At 30.3% G+C, this 19,776-nt stretch overlaps 2 protein-coding genes across 7 annotated transcripts in view; both read left to right on the top strand.

Moving 5' to 3' along the window:
* Positions 1-9,502, top strand: part of LOC112590886 — a 75,027-nt gene extending 65,525 nt beyond the window's left edge. For all 5 annotated transcript variants that reach the window (XM_025334478.1, XM_025334479.1, XM_025334481.1 and 2 more), the window contains 6 exons: positions 848-1,294; positions 3,694-3,957; positions 4,782-5,153; positions 6,467-6,645; positions 7,789-7,976; positions 9,134-9,502. In XM_025334478.1, coding sequence (XP_025190263.1) covers positions 848-1,294; positions 3,694-3,957; positions 4,782-5,153; positions 6,467-6,645; positions 7,789-7,976; positions 9,134-9,422 — 1,739 coding nt within the window. In that variant the 3' untranslated portion in view covers positions 9,423-9,502. The remainder of the gene's footprint in view (positions 1-847; positions 1,295-3,693; positions 3,958-4,781; positions 5,154-6,466; positions 6,646-7,788; positions 7,977-9,133) is intronic.
* A 4,119-nt stretch (positions 9,503-13,621) lies between these two features.
* Positions 13,622-16,354, top strand: LOC112590875 (zinc finger protein 600-like). 2 transcript variants are annotated; one of them, XM_025334462.1, is made up of 5 exons: positions 13,622-13,973; positions 14,324-14,421; positions 15,462-15,522; positions 15,710-15,761; positions 15,822-16,354. In XM_025334462.1, exons 2-5 carry the CDS (start codon positions 14,343-14,345, stop codon positions 16,311-16,313), a joined length of 684 nt encoding a protein of 227 aa, XP_025190247.1. In that variant the 5' UTR covers positions 13,622-13,973; positions 14,324-14,342; the 3' UTR covers positions 16,314-16,354. The 2 variants fall into 2 exon arrangements, 1 of the variants encoding a protein (XP_025190247.1); XR_003114479.1 differs by lacking the exons at positions 15,462-15,522; positions 15,710-15,761; positions 15,822-16,354 and adding an exon at positions 14,520-14,680 and having other exon boundaries at positions 13,624-13,973.
* Positions 16,355-19,776: the final 3,422 nt, after the last annotated feature.

Here is a 19,776-nt window from a genome sequence, read left to right as displayed (position 1 = left end):
TGCCGCCGTAATACACTTTACCATAACGAACGACGCGTATAATAATAAATTATTAACGATAACGAAGCCGTTCTACCGGTAGGTACCACGTGACAATGCATCGTAGATTTTCACGTGATCGGCGCGCAGGTGTTAATTATTATTATTATTATTATTATTATTATAAAAAACGACCGTTCGCCGTCGGACGAGATTACCCCGCCGAGTTGACCGGTGTCGAAATGATTCGATGAATTCGATAAAAAAAAATTTTAAAAACAAATTTTGCCGCCGCCGCGACGACTCGCCCACACACACGTATTTATATTATAATATAGGTAGCAACAATTTATGATTTTAGTCGATCGTTTTCTGCGGCGTTATCTCGTCCGTCGTCGAGTGCGCGCGCCGTTATCTACGTCGAGATAAGTGTTTAAAGATACGAGTAAACAATAATAAATATGAAAAACGGGAAAAGGCGTCGCCGCGCGTCCACCGGCGCAAACCACGCCGCACTGTCACCCATAATATTATAATCATACGACAGTCGTTCGTGCCGCTGCAGCCGTCGTTCAGCGTTTACATAACGTCGCTGCCGACGACGACATAACAGTGCTGCAGCCTTTAATAAAACCGCACAAAACCTTATAATAACGATAGCGTCGTGAAAATGGTCGCCGTCGACCTTTGCGCGGCGCTCGCGCCCGTCGCGACTGCTGCAGCGGCGGGCGGCGCCTCCGGTGGACGGGCGGCCGCGCGGACCGGAACAGCGGGGCGGACGACCGGCGCGACGTCGCCGTTGTCCGTCCGGCCGGCACGTTCACGTCACTAACGACGCCTCGGGCGCCCGATTTTTCCGTGTCCACAGTCAAGGTGGAGGTGCACAGCAGCAACAGCAGCTCCGGCGCCGGGTCCGACGAGAACCTCAGCTCGTCGTCGTCGGACAGGGGCAGCGACCCGGGCACCGCGGCCGGCGAGAACGACTACGAGGACATCTACGAGGTGAGGCAACGGGCCGAGGGCGTGGGCCTCCTGCACCACGCGCAACACCATCACCGCGGCAAAGAATCGTCCAAGAGCCCCAGCCGGGACTCGGGAAGCCACAGCCGTTCGGGTTCCATGAGCTCCACGGGCAGCGGAGTGGGCGGCGCGGCTGGAGTCGTCGGCTCGTCCGTGGTCGTGTTGCACACCAGTAGCGGCGTCGGTGGCGATGGAAAGTCGGTCAACTCGTCGTGCAAGGCGGTCACCAACGTCACTGTCAACGGTTCGCACGACATGACCGAGTGCTATGAGCCCGTCGGCGCGATGACGCCAGGTACGTAACTTTGCGTAATGATATTACCTGTGTGTGTGTGTGTGTGTGTGTGTTATTATCGATTTTTTTTTTTTTTGTTAATTATATTATAATATTTTTACGAGCTGTAAGTGGCGCACAATCAAAGTTTACGGACATAAAATAATATTTTACATTACACGGGACTTGTACACTATTATTACCTATTTGTACACACTCGAATCCGTCAAAAACCACAAGTGTGCGATTTTCGCTATCGCGTCACCTCTATATACTGTTTAATATATTAAATTGTTTAACAAAAATGATTAGTAGCAAATCAAGTACCTACTTATGTAATAGTCAATCGTATACGGCAAACGATCTTCACGGCTCATCCGTCGCTAATACGCTGCAAACCTAATAATTATGATGTATCGGTCCATCACATTTTAGTAATTCTATTGATCGGTTATTGATACCCAACAATAATATACGTAATACATACCTATTTACATGTTATTAATAAAATTGTGTTATTGAAAAAAAAATTCACTATCAAAGGTTTTGAGCGTTACCAATATGAATTGCCATCGTTTTATATTTTTTTTCTATTTCTCTAAAATTACATTACCGGGTTATTAATTAAAATCATAATCAGCTCTGATTTTAAATATTAGAAAGCCATAAAAGTGATTTAATTATTCCTAGTCTGGTATAAATTAAATGGTAAAAGATCGACTTTATTAACAATTTAGTAATGTATGACTTGGCGTATGTTTTATTTTCGATTCCGATAAACGGTTAGGATTCTATAAATAAAATTGGTCGACCGTGGTCACATTAAGCATTACTAACTTTTAAAGTGTTAACATTCAATTCTATGACGTGATCACCAGGATCCGGATTGAATGCCTCGTAAACAAATAGCATTTTTGTTCAGTGGACAATATTCTCAATATTAAATAAATATATATAAATGTTTTTCTCTATAAATTGCTCTACAAAAAGAGAAACTCCGAAGACGCCAATATTAGTAGAAAACACTCAATGTTATTTTTAATTTGTACATCCATAATAATAATAATTATTCTCTTTATTGCCATTTGTGAATTATTTACGAATACACGAGTTGGATCATTTAAAAGCTGTAACTACCACCTACGGCGTTAATAACTAGTTATGGTACTCTGATGAATTTGTTTTTCGGATTTTCACATGATATCCCTAGTATATAACATTTTATTCAATTCTATCATTTTATCATTTTATGTTAACAGATCTGATTTCAAATCGATTTTATTGTACTTTCATATTCCTTATGATTAATAGTCACAGTAGTCGATAAACATTATTTTTTAAATGTGTTTAATTTTAAATCACTTGCGTACTATAATAATATCTTTACATTCTTTACAATACACATTTGTTCAACTTAATTAGATACTTGCATAAATTGTAATCATGGTTTAATTAATCTCAAAGTAGTCTCGGCGTTCAAAGATGTGGTAAAAACTAAAAGTATGATTTTCGTCTAAATTAAATTATAATATCATGTGCACGGTGTGTCGAATGTTGCATTATGCACAGTGAACTTACCATTTAATAGGTGAACTGCATAAAATTAACAATTATTAATAATCGGTCTGCAGCGAGATACGGTGAAATACTGCATAATAATTATAGGTATACATAATATTGCACAAGCACTGATCATTTGGGTCCTTTCTGATTAACACACAATGTGAGACTTAAATATTATAATGTATAATAATGTATTATCAAAGAGATCTGTGTTTAAAAATAGAAAACAATTTCATATGTTTGGGTTTTAAAATTTAATTTCAGTTTTAGAGTGTTGTAATCATAGTGGCGTAGCGAAAAACATTAATTAGGGAGATGGATAATTAAAATTTATTACTATACCATGTAAGTGTCTAATGAATTGATAAACACTTATAAACAATATGCAAATGCATACGCATATGCAAAAAGTTCTGTTTACACCTTTTAATATATTAACCGTCTTAAATTTAAACATCGAGTTGGTAGTTTATTGTTGTATGCCAATAAAGGAAATGTAAAAAAATAATAACAATTTTATAACGAGTGTTTATCTATTATATAATATTGTCGTTCAAAACTGGTAAAAAATCAAATGATATAGGTCTTATTACCAGTCTATCGCCATTTCGATCATTGACGGATATAAACGATAGGAAGTTTATTTGATTATAAGCTTTTTTCTTTGTGACCATATAAGAGGTGAGGTTGGAGGGCAATAACGCCATCACGGATCTCACCTCGACCACCGTTTAACTACGTACGTTGTGCCGCCGGCTGTATAGTAATCTCTGTATGGGTATAATAATTTAATAAAAAATTGTAATAAAAAAAAAAGCGAAAATTAAACGTGACGTATTTTGCCCGTGTAATGACAGAGTCGGGAGTGTCGAGCGGCTCGCCGTCGGACGTGAGCCATTCGGCCGAAGACTCGGACCCGGAGCTGCCGGGTCAACATCACCATCACACGCTGCCGCTACACGCGGCCGTTCACCACCACAAGGAACGGACGCCGCTGAAGCGCGTGGTGTCGGAACCGGCGGCGGGCGTGTGTCCTCCACCGCCCCCGCCTCCAATGCCCGTTAACGATTTCCACGGACAGGTGTACGTGTACGTGCAACAGCAGTCGGTCCGCAATCCCAGTGAGCATTTTATACCATATTATTATCATCAAACACCCGTCGAAAATAAGTATAGTACGCCACTACGGGTATAATAAAGATTAGATTCTGTTTTGGTGAAGTCGTTTTAGAAGTTGATGATAGCTTGGATGTCCTCGGACTGACCCCCGTCTCATTCCGGAAATGTAGTAGAAGTCTTACTATTAAAAATATTAAATAGCTTAACCGCGTTTTTGATTTTTTTTTTTTTTTTGCAGTAGAAGCGATGTATGTATGTTTTTGATTCTCATTAGCCGCGGTAATTATCGTGCTTAATTGGATAGCTTTTATTGTTTATTTCGCAGCAAGAAATTGTTGTGATTATAAAAAAAAAAACATGGACATGGTGTGATTATCCGGATTTCTTAATGTACGAGATAATCGAAAAATAAATACAAAGCCCCTTCTATAAAATTCGACTAAATCTTCTACTATACGGTATCGAGAATAATTAGTTTTAATAATTAATAACCGTGATTTTTATCATGATAGTTTATTAATCGACTTAACGAGTGCAATTAAACTAATTAATAACGATTTAAAAGAGAATAATCTTCAACAAATCAGTCCGATTTCACCTAGCTTTCGCCAATTATCGACTTGTGTGCACACTGTATTCCTGTATCAAGTACCCGCTGGTGCGCCATCACAGTTGACCCACGTGGTATTCGTGTGTGCAAAAAGCGTATAGGAAAATAAAAAATGTAAAAAACTTCACGCACTGTTAACCGCCCGCGGTACACCACCTGAGCTGTCATCAGATAAAGCGCGCACGGTCGGTAAGTCACATGTTGCTTACTTCGCAGGAGAATCATCGGAAGGTGGAGGGGCGACGGTGACGGCGATGACCGGACCACAGCAACCGGCAGCGTTCATTCCGCCAAAGTTCCCGGCCGCGGGCGTCCACGACATAGGACTCATCAAACCGTCAGAGTACCTGAAGAGCATCGTCGGCGGCAATACCGGTGACTTGAACGAAGTCTCCGTCAAACAGGCGAACGCACCGTTGCACAGGACCAAGTCTGAATTGTCGGTAGCCGTCCAAAACCAACAGCAGCACCAGCAACAGCCTTTAGCCGCGATCAGTATACACGACTTGCACAGCGTACAGCTCAAGAAGACACCAGGCACCGTGAAGATCATGCAGAACAACAGCAACGACGCGGACAAACATTCCGGTAAATAATAACATTAATAATATAATATTACCTAAGTTGTCCGTCATCGTGCGATACGTTTGTTTTTCCCGTCCCGTTGGTTATGGTGAAAAATGAATCGACATTTCGAAAAACGAAATACTTTTGGACAAAAAATGATTACAGTATTATTTCTCGGACACGCTCAAACGTACGATTACAGCATAAATACGCATAGGAGGAGGTATAGATACATAATTCAAAACAACGAAACTATTCATAAAATTATTATTTTATTCCTGTCGGTTTACTTTAATACGGATAATGTTTTGCGTTTTATACAGTCATTATTTATTTTGTTATTCGTCGAAACCTTGCGGAAAAACGGTTCTATTTATTAAAGTATGAGTATTAGGTTAGGTATTTTTTTTTTCAATAAATCACACAAGTGGAATGTCTAAGATATTGACAAAAGAACGAATCGTAATTGAAATGAATGGCTTATATTATTCTACTTCTGCGTTTAATTACATTTATACATCCCACGGCACTGTGAATTTTTTTTCTGTCTGTAGAATCGTCTATGTTATTATGATGTTTTTATGATGAGTGTTAATTATTTTTACGACCTGGTGACTTTATTTAATTTCGAAATTCAACTACGTTCATTATCAAAATTAAAACTGTGTTTCATTAAACTATAAATATTAAGCTGACACATAGTCGCATGAATTAAACTCGAAAAGTCAATCTGTGTTTGTACTTTTAGCGTCACTTCAGAAATAAATTATTAAATACATTTAGAAAACTAATTATTCCGAGTAAATATATTATACGGTTGAAAGTATACGTAATGAAAATGTTAACGAAACTATACCGAAGAGATAAATTGTTTACCACAAGTTTATACTTCTGTGCTGTATTATTATTAATCATTGTATGTCGTTTTTAGCATAAAATAATAAAATTTCAGTGTTTAAATGATATTGTACTTCTATCAATAATAAATTATATTATCATCATAAAAATAAATATATCAATATTTTTAAAAGAAAATCAATATGCAAATTGCAATGCGCGCCTACCTATGATACTGCCTAATATCTACAAAGATTCGATTTTCATTCGTATGCTTCTGTACACAACAATAATATGACAGAATTGATTTTTGGCGAATGCAATACACTGGAATTAGTTTCTATATCATATTAATAATGCGCCCAACAATGTAATAACGACGCGTGTAATTAGACGAATATTACAATAACAAACTTGTGGGAATGGTTTTAAATTTCTTCGGCTTTCACTGACTTGTGTAGTATGTGTGTTATTATTATTGTGTTATGTTCCATTAGGTGCCGTGCCTCCGTTACAAGCACAAAGGCAAGATCTGATAGCAGAACTAAAAATGTCAAAAGATATCAATGGCATTAAAAAGATGAAAGTGGAAAAAGTCAAAATGGACGAGATGAGCGAAAAACAAAAGATCAACGAGATCACCAAACAGTTGTCGCCTGACAATATCATAGATCAGGTACATTAATTGGCTATATAAAATATTATAACTGATATAATCAAATACCATTTAATTAGTAAAATAAACATAGTATTATTAAATTTTAATATTTATATTTGAAGTTGCATCAGCTACATTAAGTCTAATCTTACCGCCTACCGGTGTTATTTTTTTCTTTTTAACGGTAACCACGTTGGTAATTATTAATTTTAATAATATATCTAGTATTTTTTTAACATATCTTTTAAATACTTCTTCCTGATTATTGAATCTTTACTTACTACACTCTACATTGTAGTTATACATATATTAAAAAATTTTAATTATCTATACGTTTTAGTATAATTACTTAAATCGTATATAAATTAAAACAGGTTGATTTCTAATTAAAACTAATAGTATCGTTCATTTTAAATGATTTTAAACACAAAAAATTAGTTATCTAATTATTTATTGATAGAAATTGTTAATAATTTTAAGTATTATTAATTAAAACGCAAATAATGTGATTATTCTTATTGTCTTATTATTCTTACTGTTTTACTTATTTATTTGTAATATTCCTGTAATAATATTTTAATTAAACTATTTGTTTTTGTTATTTTTAATTTATGCTTGAAGTTCCACAATTGGACTTGTGAGATATTGGAAATTTAAACTTCTCAAATCGTTAATCTGATATATGTAGTACACACGCACCGTCAATCATTTATAATCGTGACCAAACCAGTGCGATACTCAATCGCCATTAGATTTACACACATTTCACTCCAAGCATAAAAATATCTGAAAGCTATATTATACGCGATTTCACCTCATGTTAGACATCAAGACGTTCAATGGCGTTATTTTTTCGTGCGATTCTTGCCGGTCGTTAATTATGTTATGTTTCTAATTAATTATAATATATTATGTTCAGTGTCAGCGGAACTCGTTGAATTATTCAAATCATTTGAAACATATTCGCTGAACTGTAGTCTAAACTGTAGTTTAGTGTATTTACACTGTAAATTATAACATTTATAATCATATATACGCGTAATAACTCTAATATAAACTAGTCTATAATAATAAATTAATATTTTAATATTTTGTATGTGTTGCACTGTTGTGACGAAATTTCAAAAATATCGTTGTAAATGATTGATAAATATTTTATAGATCCCGGAAAAGGACGCCAACGGTAATATGATACCCGCGTGGAAGCGTCAGATGATGGCTAAGAAGGCAGCGGAAAAAGCACGAAAGGATATGGAAGAAGAGCTTAGTCGGCAGGCGGAGGAAAAGCGTTTACAATCTCTACCACCGTGGAAACGACAACTGATGCAAAATAAGAGACAAGACGATAAGTATGTTTTAAAAAAAATTGTTGAGCCACATGCCTAGGTATACGTTTCGACGGCGTCTAATTATTAGTCACCGAGATACTTAGTTGATGTAGAAATTGACGCCGTCACGGTTTGATTTCCCGCTAGAGCACAGTTGTTTTCACTGAAAATATAGCCGGTCCCTACCTATTCGTACGAGTATCAAGCGTGCGTATGCGTCATGTGTGTGAATTAGAGAATTAAAAGTAAAATGTAAAAACTAATTGCTTTAATAAATTTAAACTACTATAATATATAATATATAACACGCGCGTCGGCGTCGTTCATTTTTTTAATACGACATTGAAGAGCAAATTCAATTTCAATAACACTTATTATGATAACATACAATACGCATAAGTCAAAAAATATTAGTGTTGATTGCGTGTCTATCTATGTAATTTACATAATAATCCACATTTGAACAGTTTAAGAGTAGGTACACGTCAAACAAGATATACATTATATGCATTATCTTCATTGTCACATTTTCAACAGTCTGAGTAGAGCTTATTTTATAATCTAGTTAATCCGTTGAGGTATACTTACTATAAAACTAAATACGGCTATTTCCCCGAGACAAACAACGTGATTATAAATTTAAAACGTTTGCACTGAAGATTAAAAATTAACCTATTAACTATTTCTACAAATTACAATATGAAAAGCTATTAGTATGATATTAATATTCGATAAATATTAATTATCTTATGTTTATGTTATAATAGTATACAAACATTACAAACTATACAAAGTACAAACGTATTATAAACTTGTAACACAGATTCCAAAGATTCCAACAAACATACCTATAAACGAACACAAATTGACAAATCAATTTTTCGTCATTGTAATCTGTTTATTGTTGTATGTATATATATATGTATGTTATGCCTACAATCTACATCTACTATTGACTACTTACGTCATGCTACCTAGAAACGTTAACTAACACAGATATTTAAGTATATTGGTATCACGTACATCACTTGGGAGTAGGTTTGGTGTTACTAGTGTTAGTATACTTGCTGGCATTTTTCCAGTTATATAATATTTTCTTGTAGATAACTTTTCTGAAAATAAAAAATGCCTAGTGGTTTTGTCATATTTTTACTGACAAAAAGTTGTTGTCTGCTTAGGTTGTCGACCAATGGGAAACCATCGCCACCAGCTATCGGTGCCAAAGTGACTTTTGCTGATATTGCAACGGACGGCCAGAACAAGGAAAACGATCAACCAGCAGCGGATGACGAATCTGTGGCGAACACAGATGAGAAACCTTCGGTGCCACAGCCTCCTTCGCAGCAACAGCAACATGTCTCCAATAACAACGCAAAAGACGCAGACAGCGACGATGGTCTTGCCAAAATCATTCCGTGGAGAGCTCAACTGAGGAAGACCAATAGCACTCTTAATCTTTTAGAGTAATATACCGCCTATATATTATCCACAATAACTGTTCCATATTATTATTATTTTTATTATTTATATACATATTATACTTATGATTATTAATTTTATTATCATATACATATATATTATAAAGATATACTTAAATAATATTTATAATTTATGCAATACGCCCATTGTATACTTTTATATAAACGTTGTCTTCTCTATGCTGTTAATAATTAAAAACAAAAATTCACAACAATAATTGTGTGTTAAGGACCAGATTCAAACGTATATAGGCATTTATAATATAGTTTTATATATTATAATATAAATAATGCAATATAATATTATTTAAACTATAATGTCTACGCAGTCTACATTTATACATTGCAGTATCTATATATGATGTTCTAATATATTAATCTCGCGCGCCGCATGTATAAATATAAGCCCTTTGAAATTGTTTTTTTTTTTTTTTACTTTATTTAATTAAACTTGAATACTCTCGAAATATAGAATATCGATTTCCATTTGATCCTGTGTATACGAATTGTATCATCTATCCTCTTCTCAATACATAAATTAAAGACGCAGTGTTTTAACTTTTAAATAAATTATAATTATAATAATTATAATTCGTTAAAAGTTTAGTTTTGCTATTGATATGTTATTTCACAAAATATGACCACAAGAGCGCTCTTTTAAGATATAGTAAAAATATCACAACTTTAAAATTTGTACGATTCAACTAAAATTAAATATCATTGGCTCCGAACCTCAATCCAACCCCAATTATCAATACGTTCTTACTCGATTTATTTTTATTTTTAATTTCACCCGAAAGTTTTAATTTGAGTTCGACTTTGTATTATTTACAACATTGTGTATACACAATACACATCACAATATCATTATTTCATACATACAGAACATAATATTGTATATATCACAGAAGTTAATCACCAGATTCCGTTATACAAAAAGGGCCCTAATTTTCCCAGTAAAAAATTCAAATTATACATCCACCGCCTCAACTAGCAAGAACCAAAACTGAGTATCTCGTGCAGCTCTTAAGTATGAGGCATCAGAAAACATTAAACGATTGGCCAAACACCGGCCAATACTAAAAGCGGACGACGATAAAAAGTGCTTTTCCTTGAAGCCGTTGTCACTTATTTACAAACCATCGCTTCGTGTTTATCAACTCTCCAAGCCCCGGATCCGCGTGGTGAAGATATGATCATCGCTTCAATTGTCATTATTGTTATTAGTAATACGAAATAGCCTGTTCTAGACCCCCCACTTCATCCCCCGTTAACCTAGTGAATCCCTCCCCTTACTCCCCCGGCCTATACTATGGCTTCCGATCCACTCCCCCCGCCCACATCGTGGCTCCTCCACCTAACCTCCCGCCAATAGTCATATGGAATGTGCATACCTATACTATATGTATACTATACATACATACATAGTGTATACTTGTATATAATAAATTAGTGTACTCAATAACACAAGTCTACTCAAATAATATTTTTATAAATTATATCATTGGAATGTGTATAGCCTTGAATCCTCGCAGGACTAACAGAAATATGTTTGTGTCCTGTATAACTCAGTGTAATCAGTGTTACAGATTTTATTGATAATATTAAATTCATCACATATTAGTGCGTATCGCGGATGACTTAGACAATTATTTACTCACATTCATGGCACGTTTGCTAAATATATCCAACCACAGATCATTGCAAGTGCAATTGTTTAACGTTCAACAAGTGTGTATTTAGTTTCGTTTTTATAGTTAAATCCCATTTTATTATTAATTTAATTGAAATGACATAACTCGTCGAGCAACTAGCAGATGTAAATATCAGTGTCGTATTTACGAACTTATTTGGAGGAAGGGGAATGCATGGACAGTAAAAAATTAAAAATTCATCACTCATCAGATAAAAAAGCATAAAAAGAGCAAATAAAAAAGGTCAAAATAATTGTAAACGGCAAATTGAAGACTGCATCCCCTCACGATTTTTTTCTGAGATCATTCCTGACAAGTGACTACATAGATTAATTTGCTTGACATTACTATTCAATGTAAACAATCTTCTTAACAAATAAAATATTATTATTATACTATTAGCCCGTGTTATTCAACTATTCATTTACTATTAAGATTATAAACAAATTATTTGTCTAATAGAATTAATTATAATTAACCATATTAATATACCAGTTGTATTCATAAAATACTGAAAAAAATAGTTGTAAACAACGATTTTAAAAACTAATTATTTGTATTCGCTTTTCAATAAAAAAAAAAAAATGTGTGTAATGTAAAAAAAGTAAATATCTTTAAATCAATTTATAAGTTAACAGACTATAATAAAGCGTTACCGCAAGTTCCACAAAAAGTTCATACAAATGGAGGAATACATAAATTGATAAATCTAATGAATTAAATCTAACGATGTTAATTATCGAAATAAATAAAAGTGAAATCATTGTACAAAGAAACATACATGAAATAGAAGAAAAAAGGAGATTACCTTATCACAAATTACACATATTAAGTTATTTCAAACTACATCTATGATTTCTTAAAAACTAAAAAGGTTTTAATGTCATATTTTTTTCATGTAGGACTTTAATATTTGATGATTATGTTTAAGAGCAGAAATGCTAATAAATATGCAAATATATTATTGTAAATAGAAAATAGAACATGTTATGTGTCATGTGTGGTGGGGAAATGTATTACTAAAATATAAATAAGTTTAATAATAAAATTTAATATTTTCTGAAAACAAACGATAACACGTGAAATAAGTTATTGACAGTGGTTAAGTGTAGATACTAAGAATAGGCGTAGTTAGGGGGACTTAGTCCCCCAAAATGCAGACGAAGCCCTTCAAAAAATTTGACCAACCTACGCCTATAATACTAGGTAGTTGGTGATGATGGTGATAGTAATAGGGAGAAAGCTTTGGCCGGCTATGAGGTGTTTGAAGTTTTGAACCTTCAAATTCATACTACTTGTGTTAATAAATAATAATAAACTAATAAATACGATATATTGTATGTGGTCTATGGATAAAATTTTAATCTGCTAATAATAATTAATTGCATTAATATTTTCTGACAAAGACAACACAGTTGACACATCGCGTACTTTATAGTTTCCACGGTCTCTTTGAGAGTTTGAGACTACAAATACTTTTCAACGAGCATATCGATACTAAATTACTAAATACTAAATAGTAAATAGTACACGACTGCCACGGACCACGACAATGTATAATAATTAATAATATTATGTAATAAATAATAATAAACACTATTGGAAATCACGACATTACCTGATAAATGATAATCAATACTACAAACCCACTGAATAACCGGAATTTTCTAGGTAAACCCCTCCAATTAACATGTATTTTTAGAAATGGAAACTTTTTTCATCGTTTGATGTCTTAACGAATTAATATGCGTGATCGTACTATAGCGTATGGTTTATAGTAATCAATAAAATCTATAACTACTAATTTTATCACAGTTTACTAGTGTAATAATTGAAAAAAAATTATTCAATTTTCAACTTTAATATCTTTTCTAGTAGGAAAGTGAATCCAGTTGGTACTTTGAGGGATCAAAATGTCAAATGTAAAAATTCCCACTGTAAATTTTTACTAATTGAAAAACAAGAAAAAACATTTTGGGAAAACAAAATTTTTTACTCAATATCAGTTTTTGTTGTAATTCAAAAAAATAACCGTATAGGTACCTATATAATGATTTACACAAAATATTTTTATTAAGATTTTCTACACGTAGTACAATTTTAAAAATATTTAAACGTCTTTTGAGCTATTAGGTATTTGGTGGTGTGTGAATTTTTTTCTCTAATATAAAATATTATTGTTATTTAAAAAATATTTTGACAATATTTGTCATTAAGTTTTTTTTTTATTCAACCTCTATTGTGAGCTGATAAAATATGATAGACGATAGTAAATTATAATAGATACTAAAGTACTATGATTTAATTATTTTATTAAAAAAACGATCAATTTGTGAATTTTTAGGAGGGGTAGATAAGGCTTCAACTTCTGAGGTCATTAGTCATCATTCGTCATTTTTTTAGTTATTAATGTTATTATGAATTATATTGAAATTGAACAACCTTTTCCGAATTTATTTATATACCGCAATACTGGATGATAAGGCATCATAGATTAAACATACACATTACACACGTCATATTATTGTGTCTACAATATTTGGACTACAGCCTATACGAATACCAAAATTTTTAAAGATTATCAGTTTTCACAGATCTTTTACAAACTCAACAACCGGACAAGTCAATAGGTATCATAGCCCGCAAAGAACATTCCATAAAATATAATTTATAGCGTGTTTAATGTTTACATTTGGCAATCGTTTAACTGTCTGAAAAATGCTAACGATTAAATGTGTATATAGCAAGTATTAATAATTTTCGCCTGTTGACTTTTTATTTATATTTCCTCGGTTCTTCGTACAACCTCAGTGTCTACTACATATCTCAACATAATACATAACAAGGTAACTATATTTAGTAATACTAGTATTGTTTAGAAAATAAAGTTACTAAAAACAAAGAATTTATTATTCTATATCGTACAAATGTTTAAATTAAATTGATTTAAGAATAATGCATCTATTTATTGTAATATATACATAGATTCTAAGTATCACATGTAGGTAACACAAAATATGGTAGGCAATGGTTATAAGAAACCATGTAAAAATATTCAAAAATTAAGTTTTTTAAATGGGTTTATCTTAATTTTAGAATCAATTAGCCAATAATATTATATTCTAATTTATTTCATTATTTGTATTATTATTAATTTATTTTGTTCTTTAATGTACCTAATTAATTCTTATACAAGATTGCAGATAGAGAAAAACATGGGCATTAAAGACGATTTTGTATCAAATATTATAAGAAATGAAATCCGTTACCGTAAGAAAGAAAAAAAAACTAAAGGTAAATTCCTTTATTATAATTTTTAATCTTTTATGAGTGTTAACCAAAATATATATTGTATTTGTATAATAATACCTAATAATATTTTATAACTTCAGGTTCAAAGTAAATTATTAAAGTATGTAGGTAATAGAGTAATGATTAAACAAAATGCCTGATTGTTGATTGAGTCAAAAAAGCAAAACATTAAATAAATAATAATATAACACAATACTAGACCTTGTGTTTGAATTTTGGATCATGTTCAAAAACAATAAAATTTAAGGTATAACATAATTACATAGGTACCACTTGCTTAGAAATTAAAATGTTTTAAAAAAAAAAACTTATTTTATTTATTTTAATACAATAATAATAATATTACTACTACCTATATTCATATTTAATTGCATTTAATTATTACAAATTTAGTTTTAAAAACTTACTTATCTATAGTTAATAAAATATAATATAATAAAATTATAGGAATGATAAAATTTTTAAAAAAACTTGATAATTTTTTCAATTTCTACATTTAAGGTTATAATTAGCAAATGTTTAGGTTAGATGGTCATGGACATCTGACCTATGTGATTAATACAAGTTTTTAATTTTTTTTTTTTTGTGTTTGTTTAAGTTTGTTCATATACGCAAGTAGATTTAATAGATCTAAACGTTATATTTAATTATTTTACAGCTAAATCCTTTATTTTTAATATGCATATGAGACTTCGATATAAATAAAAGTAAAGGTAATAATTAAAATTAGTTTTTAAAAATATCTCGTGACTTTAAGTATACCTATAATATAATTTCAATTTGAAGGATTTAAATCAATTCTTTTTTTACTAACATATTGTTATACAATTGTTTAAAGATTTATTAATATTTAGATCAATTATTTAAGAACGATATTTATTAATACAATTAATATGAATAATAACATGAAAATAATTTATTTCACAGTTTTATTTCTATGAATTTTTTTGCATAATAAACTATTAACTTCTAAACTATCTTTAGACAGATTTAATTTATTTAAACTGATTTTAAATGTTTAGATGCTGCTACTATTACCTATTCTTCAAAAATTGCATTAAATGATGAAGAATTCACATTATTGTAAGTTATTGAATTAAAAATAAATTATTCTAATAATATATTTTACAAACTTTCAAAATACATATTATAGTAAATTGTTTTTATATTTTTATCAAGATCATTAAATATTATCTCTTTTTAAATAATTATTTATTAATAATTGATGTTTATTATGTATATTTTAAATAATAACTTCTGTTGATTTTAGATTGAAAAAAATGGTAAAAAAATTAAAGAAAAAGAAAAAAAAATCAAATAAAGTTAGTATTTTTGATTGACTAAAAATAAAATAAATCATTATTTTATATTTTAAATTTTAGGTTCAATTAAAAAATGGAAAAACATTCAATTGCACTAAAGATGAAGAAGTAAAATGCAATATATGCAAACAGCTATTCTCAAAGACCTATTTTGCTATTCATACACAATCTCATAAGGCTTTATATAATTGTGATATTTGTGACAAGAATTTCTCTTATCTTTCAATATTCAATAGACACAAAGCAACTCACAAAGGTGATGTGGTAGTATATGAATGTAAATTATGTGATTCAACATTTAATAATTCTAGTGATTTATCCAAACATGGTATATTTCATGAAGAAGAAAGTATAATTTGTCAATTTTGTTTTAAAAAATTTAAAAAATTTGATGATTTTCTAAACCACATTAATATTTACTCATTTGACAAACCCTATCAAAGTTTAACTAACCACGTAAAAATGCTCAGTGAAGGCACACACTGTTCATCATGTTGCACTTGTAAAATGAGTTTTGCAAAGCGGGATACTGTAATAAAATATATAATATGATACATTTTATCAAAGAACTAATATAATTTTACCAAGCAAAGACAATACATTATATTATGTTTAAATTAAACAATATTTTAATATAATTTATTAAATAGGATGATTTTTTTTTTTATCCAACTAATTAATTTTTGTTTTAAAATTTAGCCAATTTAATATTGCTTTAATTATTATACACTGATTTATTTTATCTCATTTTTTTTATACATATAAATATGTCAAAATTTTAATTTACATTATTATACTTAAGATATTAATTCAATATGTATTTATTTATTATTTCTTAGCATCATAATTTTCATACAATCCTTTATTTTTAAACAAACTATGTAAAAAATCTCAGTATTCCTGACTGAAATAATGATGTGAAAATTAGAATCTTAATCTTAATTACATAAATATAATTATTTTACTATTTCTTACTTCTATAGTTTAAAAAAAAAAAATAAAAATCACGCTGTATAGTAAAATTTGAGGACAAATGCCATACACAAGGGTATTAATGATAAATTATCATAGTTCATGCCAATTGCGGTTTGTTTTCTGTATACTCTATACTCTAAGTGAAAAAAAATCCCTAACAGATATATATATAACTTATATTTTTAGATGATAATATGAACCAAATATACTGTTTAGAATGAGTATTCCTTTTTTAAACTTCTAAAATTAAAATTGCAACTTATACCTAAGTAAATTATTAGCAATAAAATCTATAACTATTAACTAGTCAATTATCCATCAACTGCAACACTCAACATATTAATGTTGACATTTTTTATTATTATAAATCTACATCCAGACATCCTAAAACTTTATTGCATTTAAAAGTGAAACCATAAATTTTCCAAAACTTAAATGCCAATATAAGTTAATCAACAAATACAGAAAGATAAAAGTAAAAACCTAATTATCGTATTGTTTTGTGTTAATACCAACAATTATTGAATGAATAAGATTACTTGAAATCAAAATAATTTTTACTTTTAGTTGAAAATTAAATACTAAAAAGTGCTTATAAATTAATTCTAGCACCTATGTAGATTGTAGTTACCTACTAAAATCTGAAATAGTCTTTATTTTTGGCTCTATACGGTTCATTCAACAGAGTTGGGAGATTAATGACGTATTGAATTCCCTCCCATCCTAAGAACTATTATTAATATGAATTATCTTTAAGGTGTTTGTATTTCTTTAAGAAATTAAGAGAATTGTTATATTTTTTGCTAAAACACTGGATGTCACTATAATATTTAACCACTAATCTGGCATTATATTTTATTAAATATTATTTTATTTTTTTATATTAAAAAAAAAAAAAATTGAAAATTATACTATGTTCAGAAAACTATTGATAATAATAATATAATTTTTACATATCAAAAATTATTTTTACCTTAGTATTTTGGAATTTAATAACAATGTACAGTAATTTATAAATTAAATAAAAACAAATTAAATTAGTTAACAAAAATACTTTAGCAAACAGTGGTGTCACTAAGATAATTTTGTTGGGGATATCATAATTGTGACAAGTTAAAAGAAGTAAATAACATTTTTATTTTATTTTTATTTTTCTATTTTTGCTGCCTTGGAATAAAAATTCCATTTATGCCTAATAATTTCTAATAATTTATACATTTTATTTTCATAGTAATATTTTTAGTTTTCTCAATTGGTTAATACAGTGGTATATTATGTAAAATTAAAATGGTCTAAGGGGTGATATATTACCCATGCCCCCCCCACACACACACACACTAATAATGCCACTGTTAACAATTATGTACAAAATACATAATTATAATAATATAATATATAATTTATACCTGATACTTTATCTTTAAACAATAATTAGAAATTATTTAATTTTCTTGTTACTTTTTAAATTGCGTGCACATACCTTTATGAAAAACTTTAAGCCCTGGCCATCGGGTGCACAACAGAAAACGCTTGAATTATGCGCCACGACAAAGCCCATACACCTGATAAATTTTTTCATAGTATAGGTAGAGCACTACAGAAGAAATACTTATAGTGCCTTAGTATAGGTAGGTAGTAGGTACCACAGAGATCGACGATTTCGATGACCAGTCACAGCTACATTATGGCATTCCAGTCATTCCACATCGATTTCTGTCAGTCGTTTTACTTTAGTTGAAACTATTGAAGAACACCGCGTCTTTACGTCGGATTCAAACGGCATTAATACTATGTTTGGAAATTTGGCATTAAGTTGTAACCCATTTTCAGTTAAGACATGCGAGATTATTAACAGCCACATCGAGGTCGGTCAGACCATTGATTATAGAATAGGTAGATAACACAATAGTCTATTTTACAATCAATTAATAGTCAGACGTTCAATTCGATTGGAAGTTGGAACCAATTCGCAGTTAAACGGTACTTTGGTTTAAGACGTTGAAATATCGAGATGAAAACTTTTGTGATTCATTTTCTTAATTATAAATTAAGAAAAAAAAAAACTGCCAAGGAATGCAAAACCGGGTAAATACTAGATTATATAATGTAAATATAAATGTATAAATCACATGGAATAAATTATTTTAAATTATAAAAATTATAGAATTTAATAAATGTACCTACCTATCTACATTTAATAAATACATATAACAATAAAATGTAGAAAAAAATTTTCAAAACGGAGGGAAAGTAGGCAACTGCTTTGTGTTAGTGATACATAATAATATACGTTAAAAGTTTTGAGGGCGCATTCCTATAGGAATAATATTTTTCAATTTCAATAAAATAACTAAAATTGTATTCTTATCCAACACCAACAATTTAAATTTTAAAAACAGTTTAAAACTACTTAAATCAGTCTACAGTATGACATGGTATTAACAAAGTTATTTTATAGACCGAGTTCATGTGTAAACTTTAAATTTCATATGTAATTGATACCTAACTAAATTAGTTCAAAAGTAAAAAAAAAAAAAATACCTATAATATATATATATATCTAATAATCACAAAACTGAATATCTCAGTGTATAATAGGTAACACTTTGAATTATGATATTCTAATTCATAAAATAATTATGTGATAATTTTAGACAGAAACTTGTTCACTTCAAAATTATTATTATTTTTAATTTTTGTACAAAATAAAAATTTCAAAAATAATTTTAAGAAAAATATATATACACATGCAAACCACAAATATACCTATTTATGTATTTATACGATGCATATGTAGTATTGAAATTTAAATTTACTACAATGGATAATAATGCAAATTATTTCATAGCTCAATAATTATTGAAACTTTAAAAGGATACTAGTTTTATTAACTTTGAAAATTACTTTTAATTAAACAACATTTGGAAACAAGCTTTTTTCTTTTTCAAGTTACCTACATATCTTATGTAAATACAAATTAATGTATCTCGTTCAAGACTAACTTTGAAGTCCCATGTAAAACTATTATTTCAAGACTTAT

The sequence above is a fragment of the Melanaphis sacchari genome, unplaced genomic scaffold, assembly GCF_002803265.2.
Source record: "Melanaphis sacchari strain LSU unplaced genomic scaffold, SCAv2.0 Contig121_pilon_pilon, whole genome shotgun sequence".
NCBI lineage: Eukaryota > Metazoa > Arthropoda > Insecta > Hemiptera > Aphididae > Melanaphis > Melanaphis sacchari.
This window is presented reverse-complemented; position numbering and strand designations above follow the sequence as displayed.

What these genes read in the sequence shown, in the direction of transcription:
- LOC112590875 (XM_025334462.1), top strand. Translation starts at nt 14,343, where the DNA reads ATGGGCATTAAAGACGATTTTGTATCAAATATTATAAGAAATGAAATC. An exon ending in GAAAGAAAAAAAAACTAAAG is followed by an intron (nt 14,422 to 15,461) that starts GTAAATTCCTTT and finishes TTAAATGTTTAG; the next exon opens with ATGCTGCTACTATTACCTAT. An exon ending in GATGAAGAATTCACATTATT is followed by an intron (nt 15,523 to 15,709) that starts GTAAGTTATTGA and finishes TGTTGATTTTAG; the next exon opens with ATTGAAAAAAATGGTAAAAA.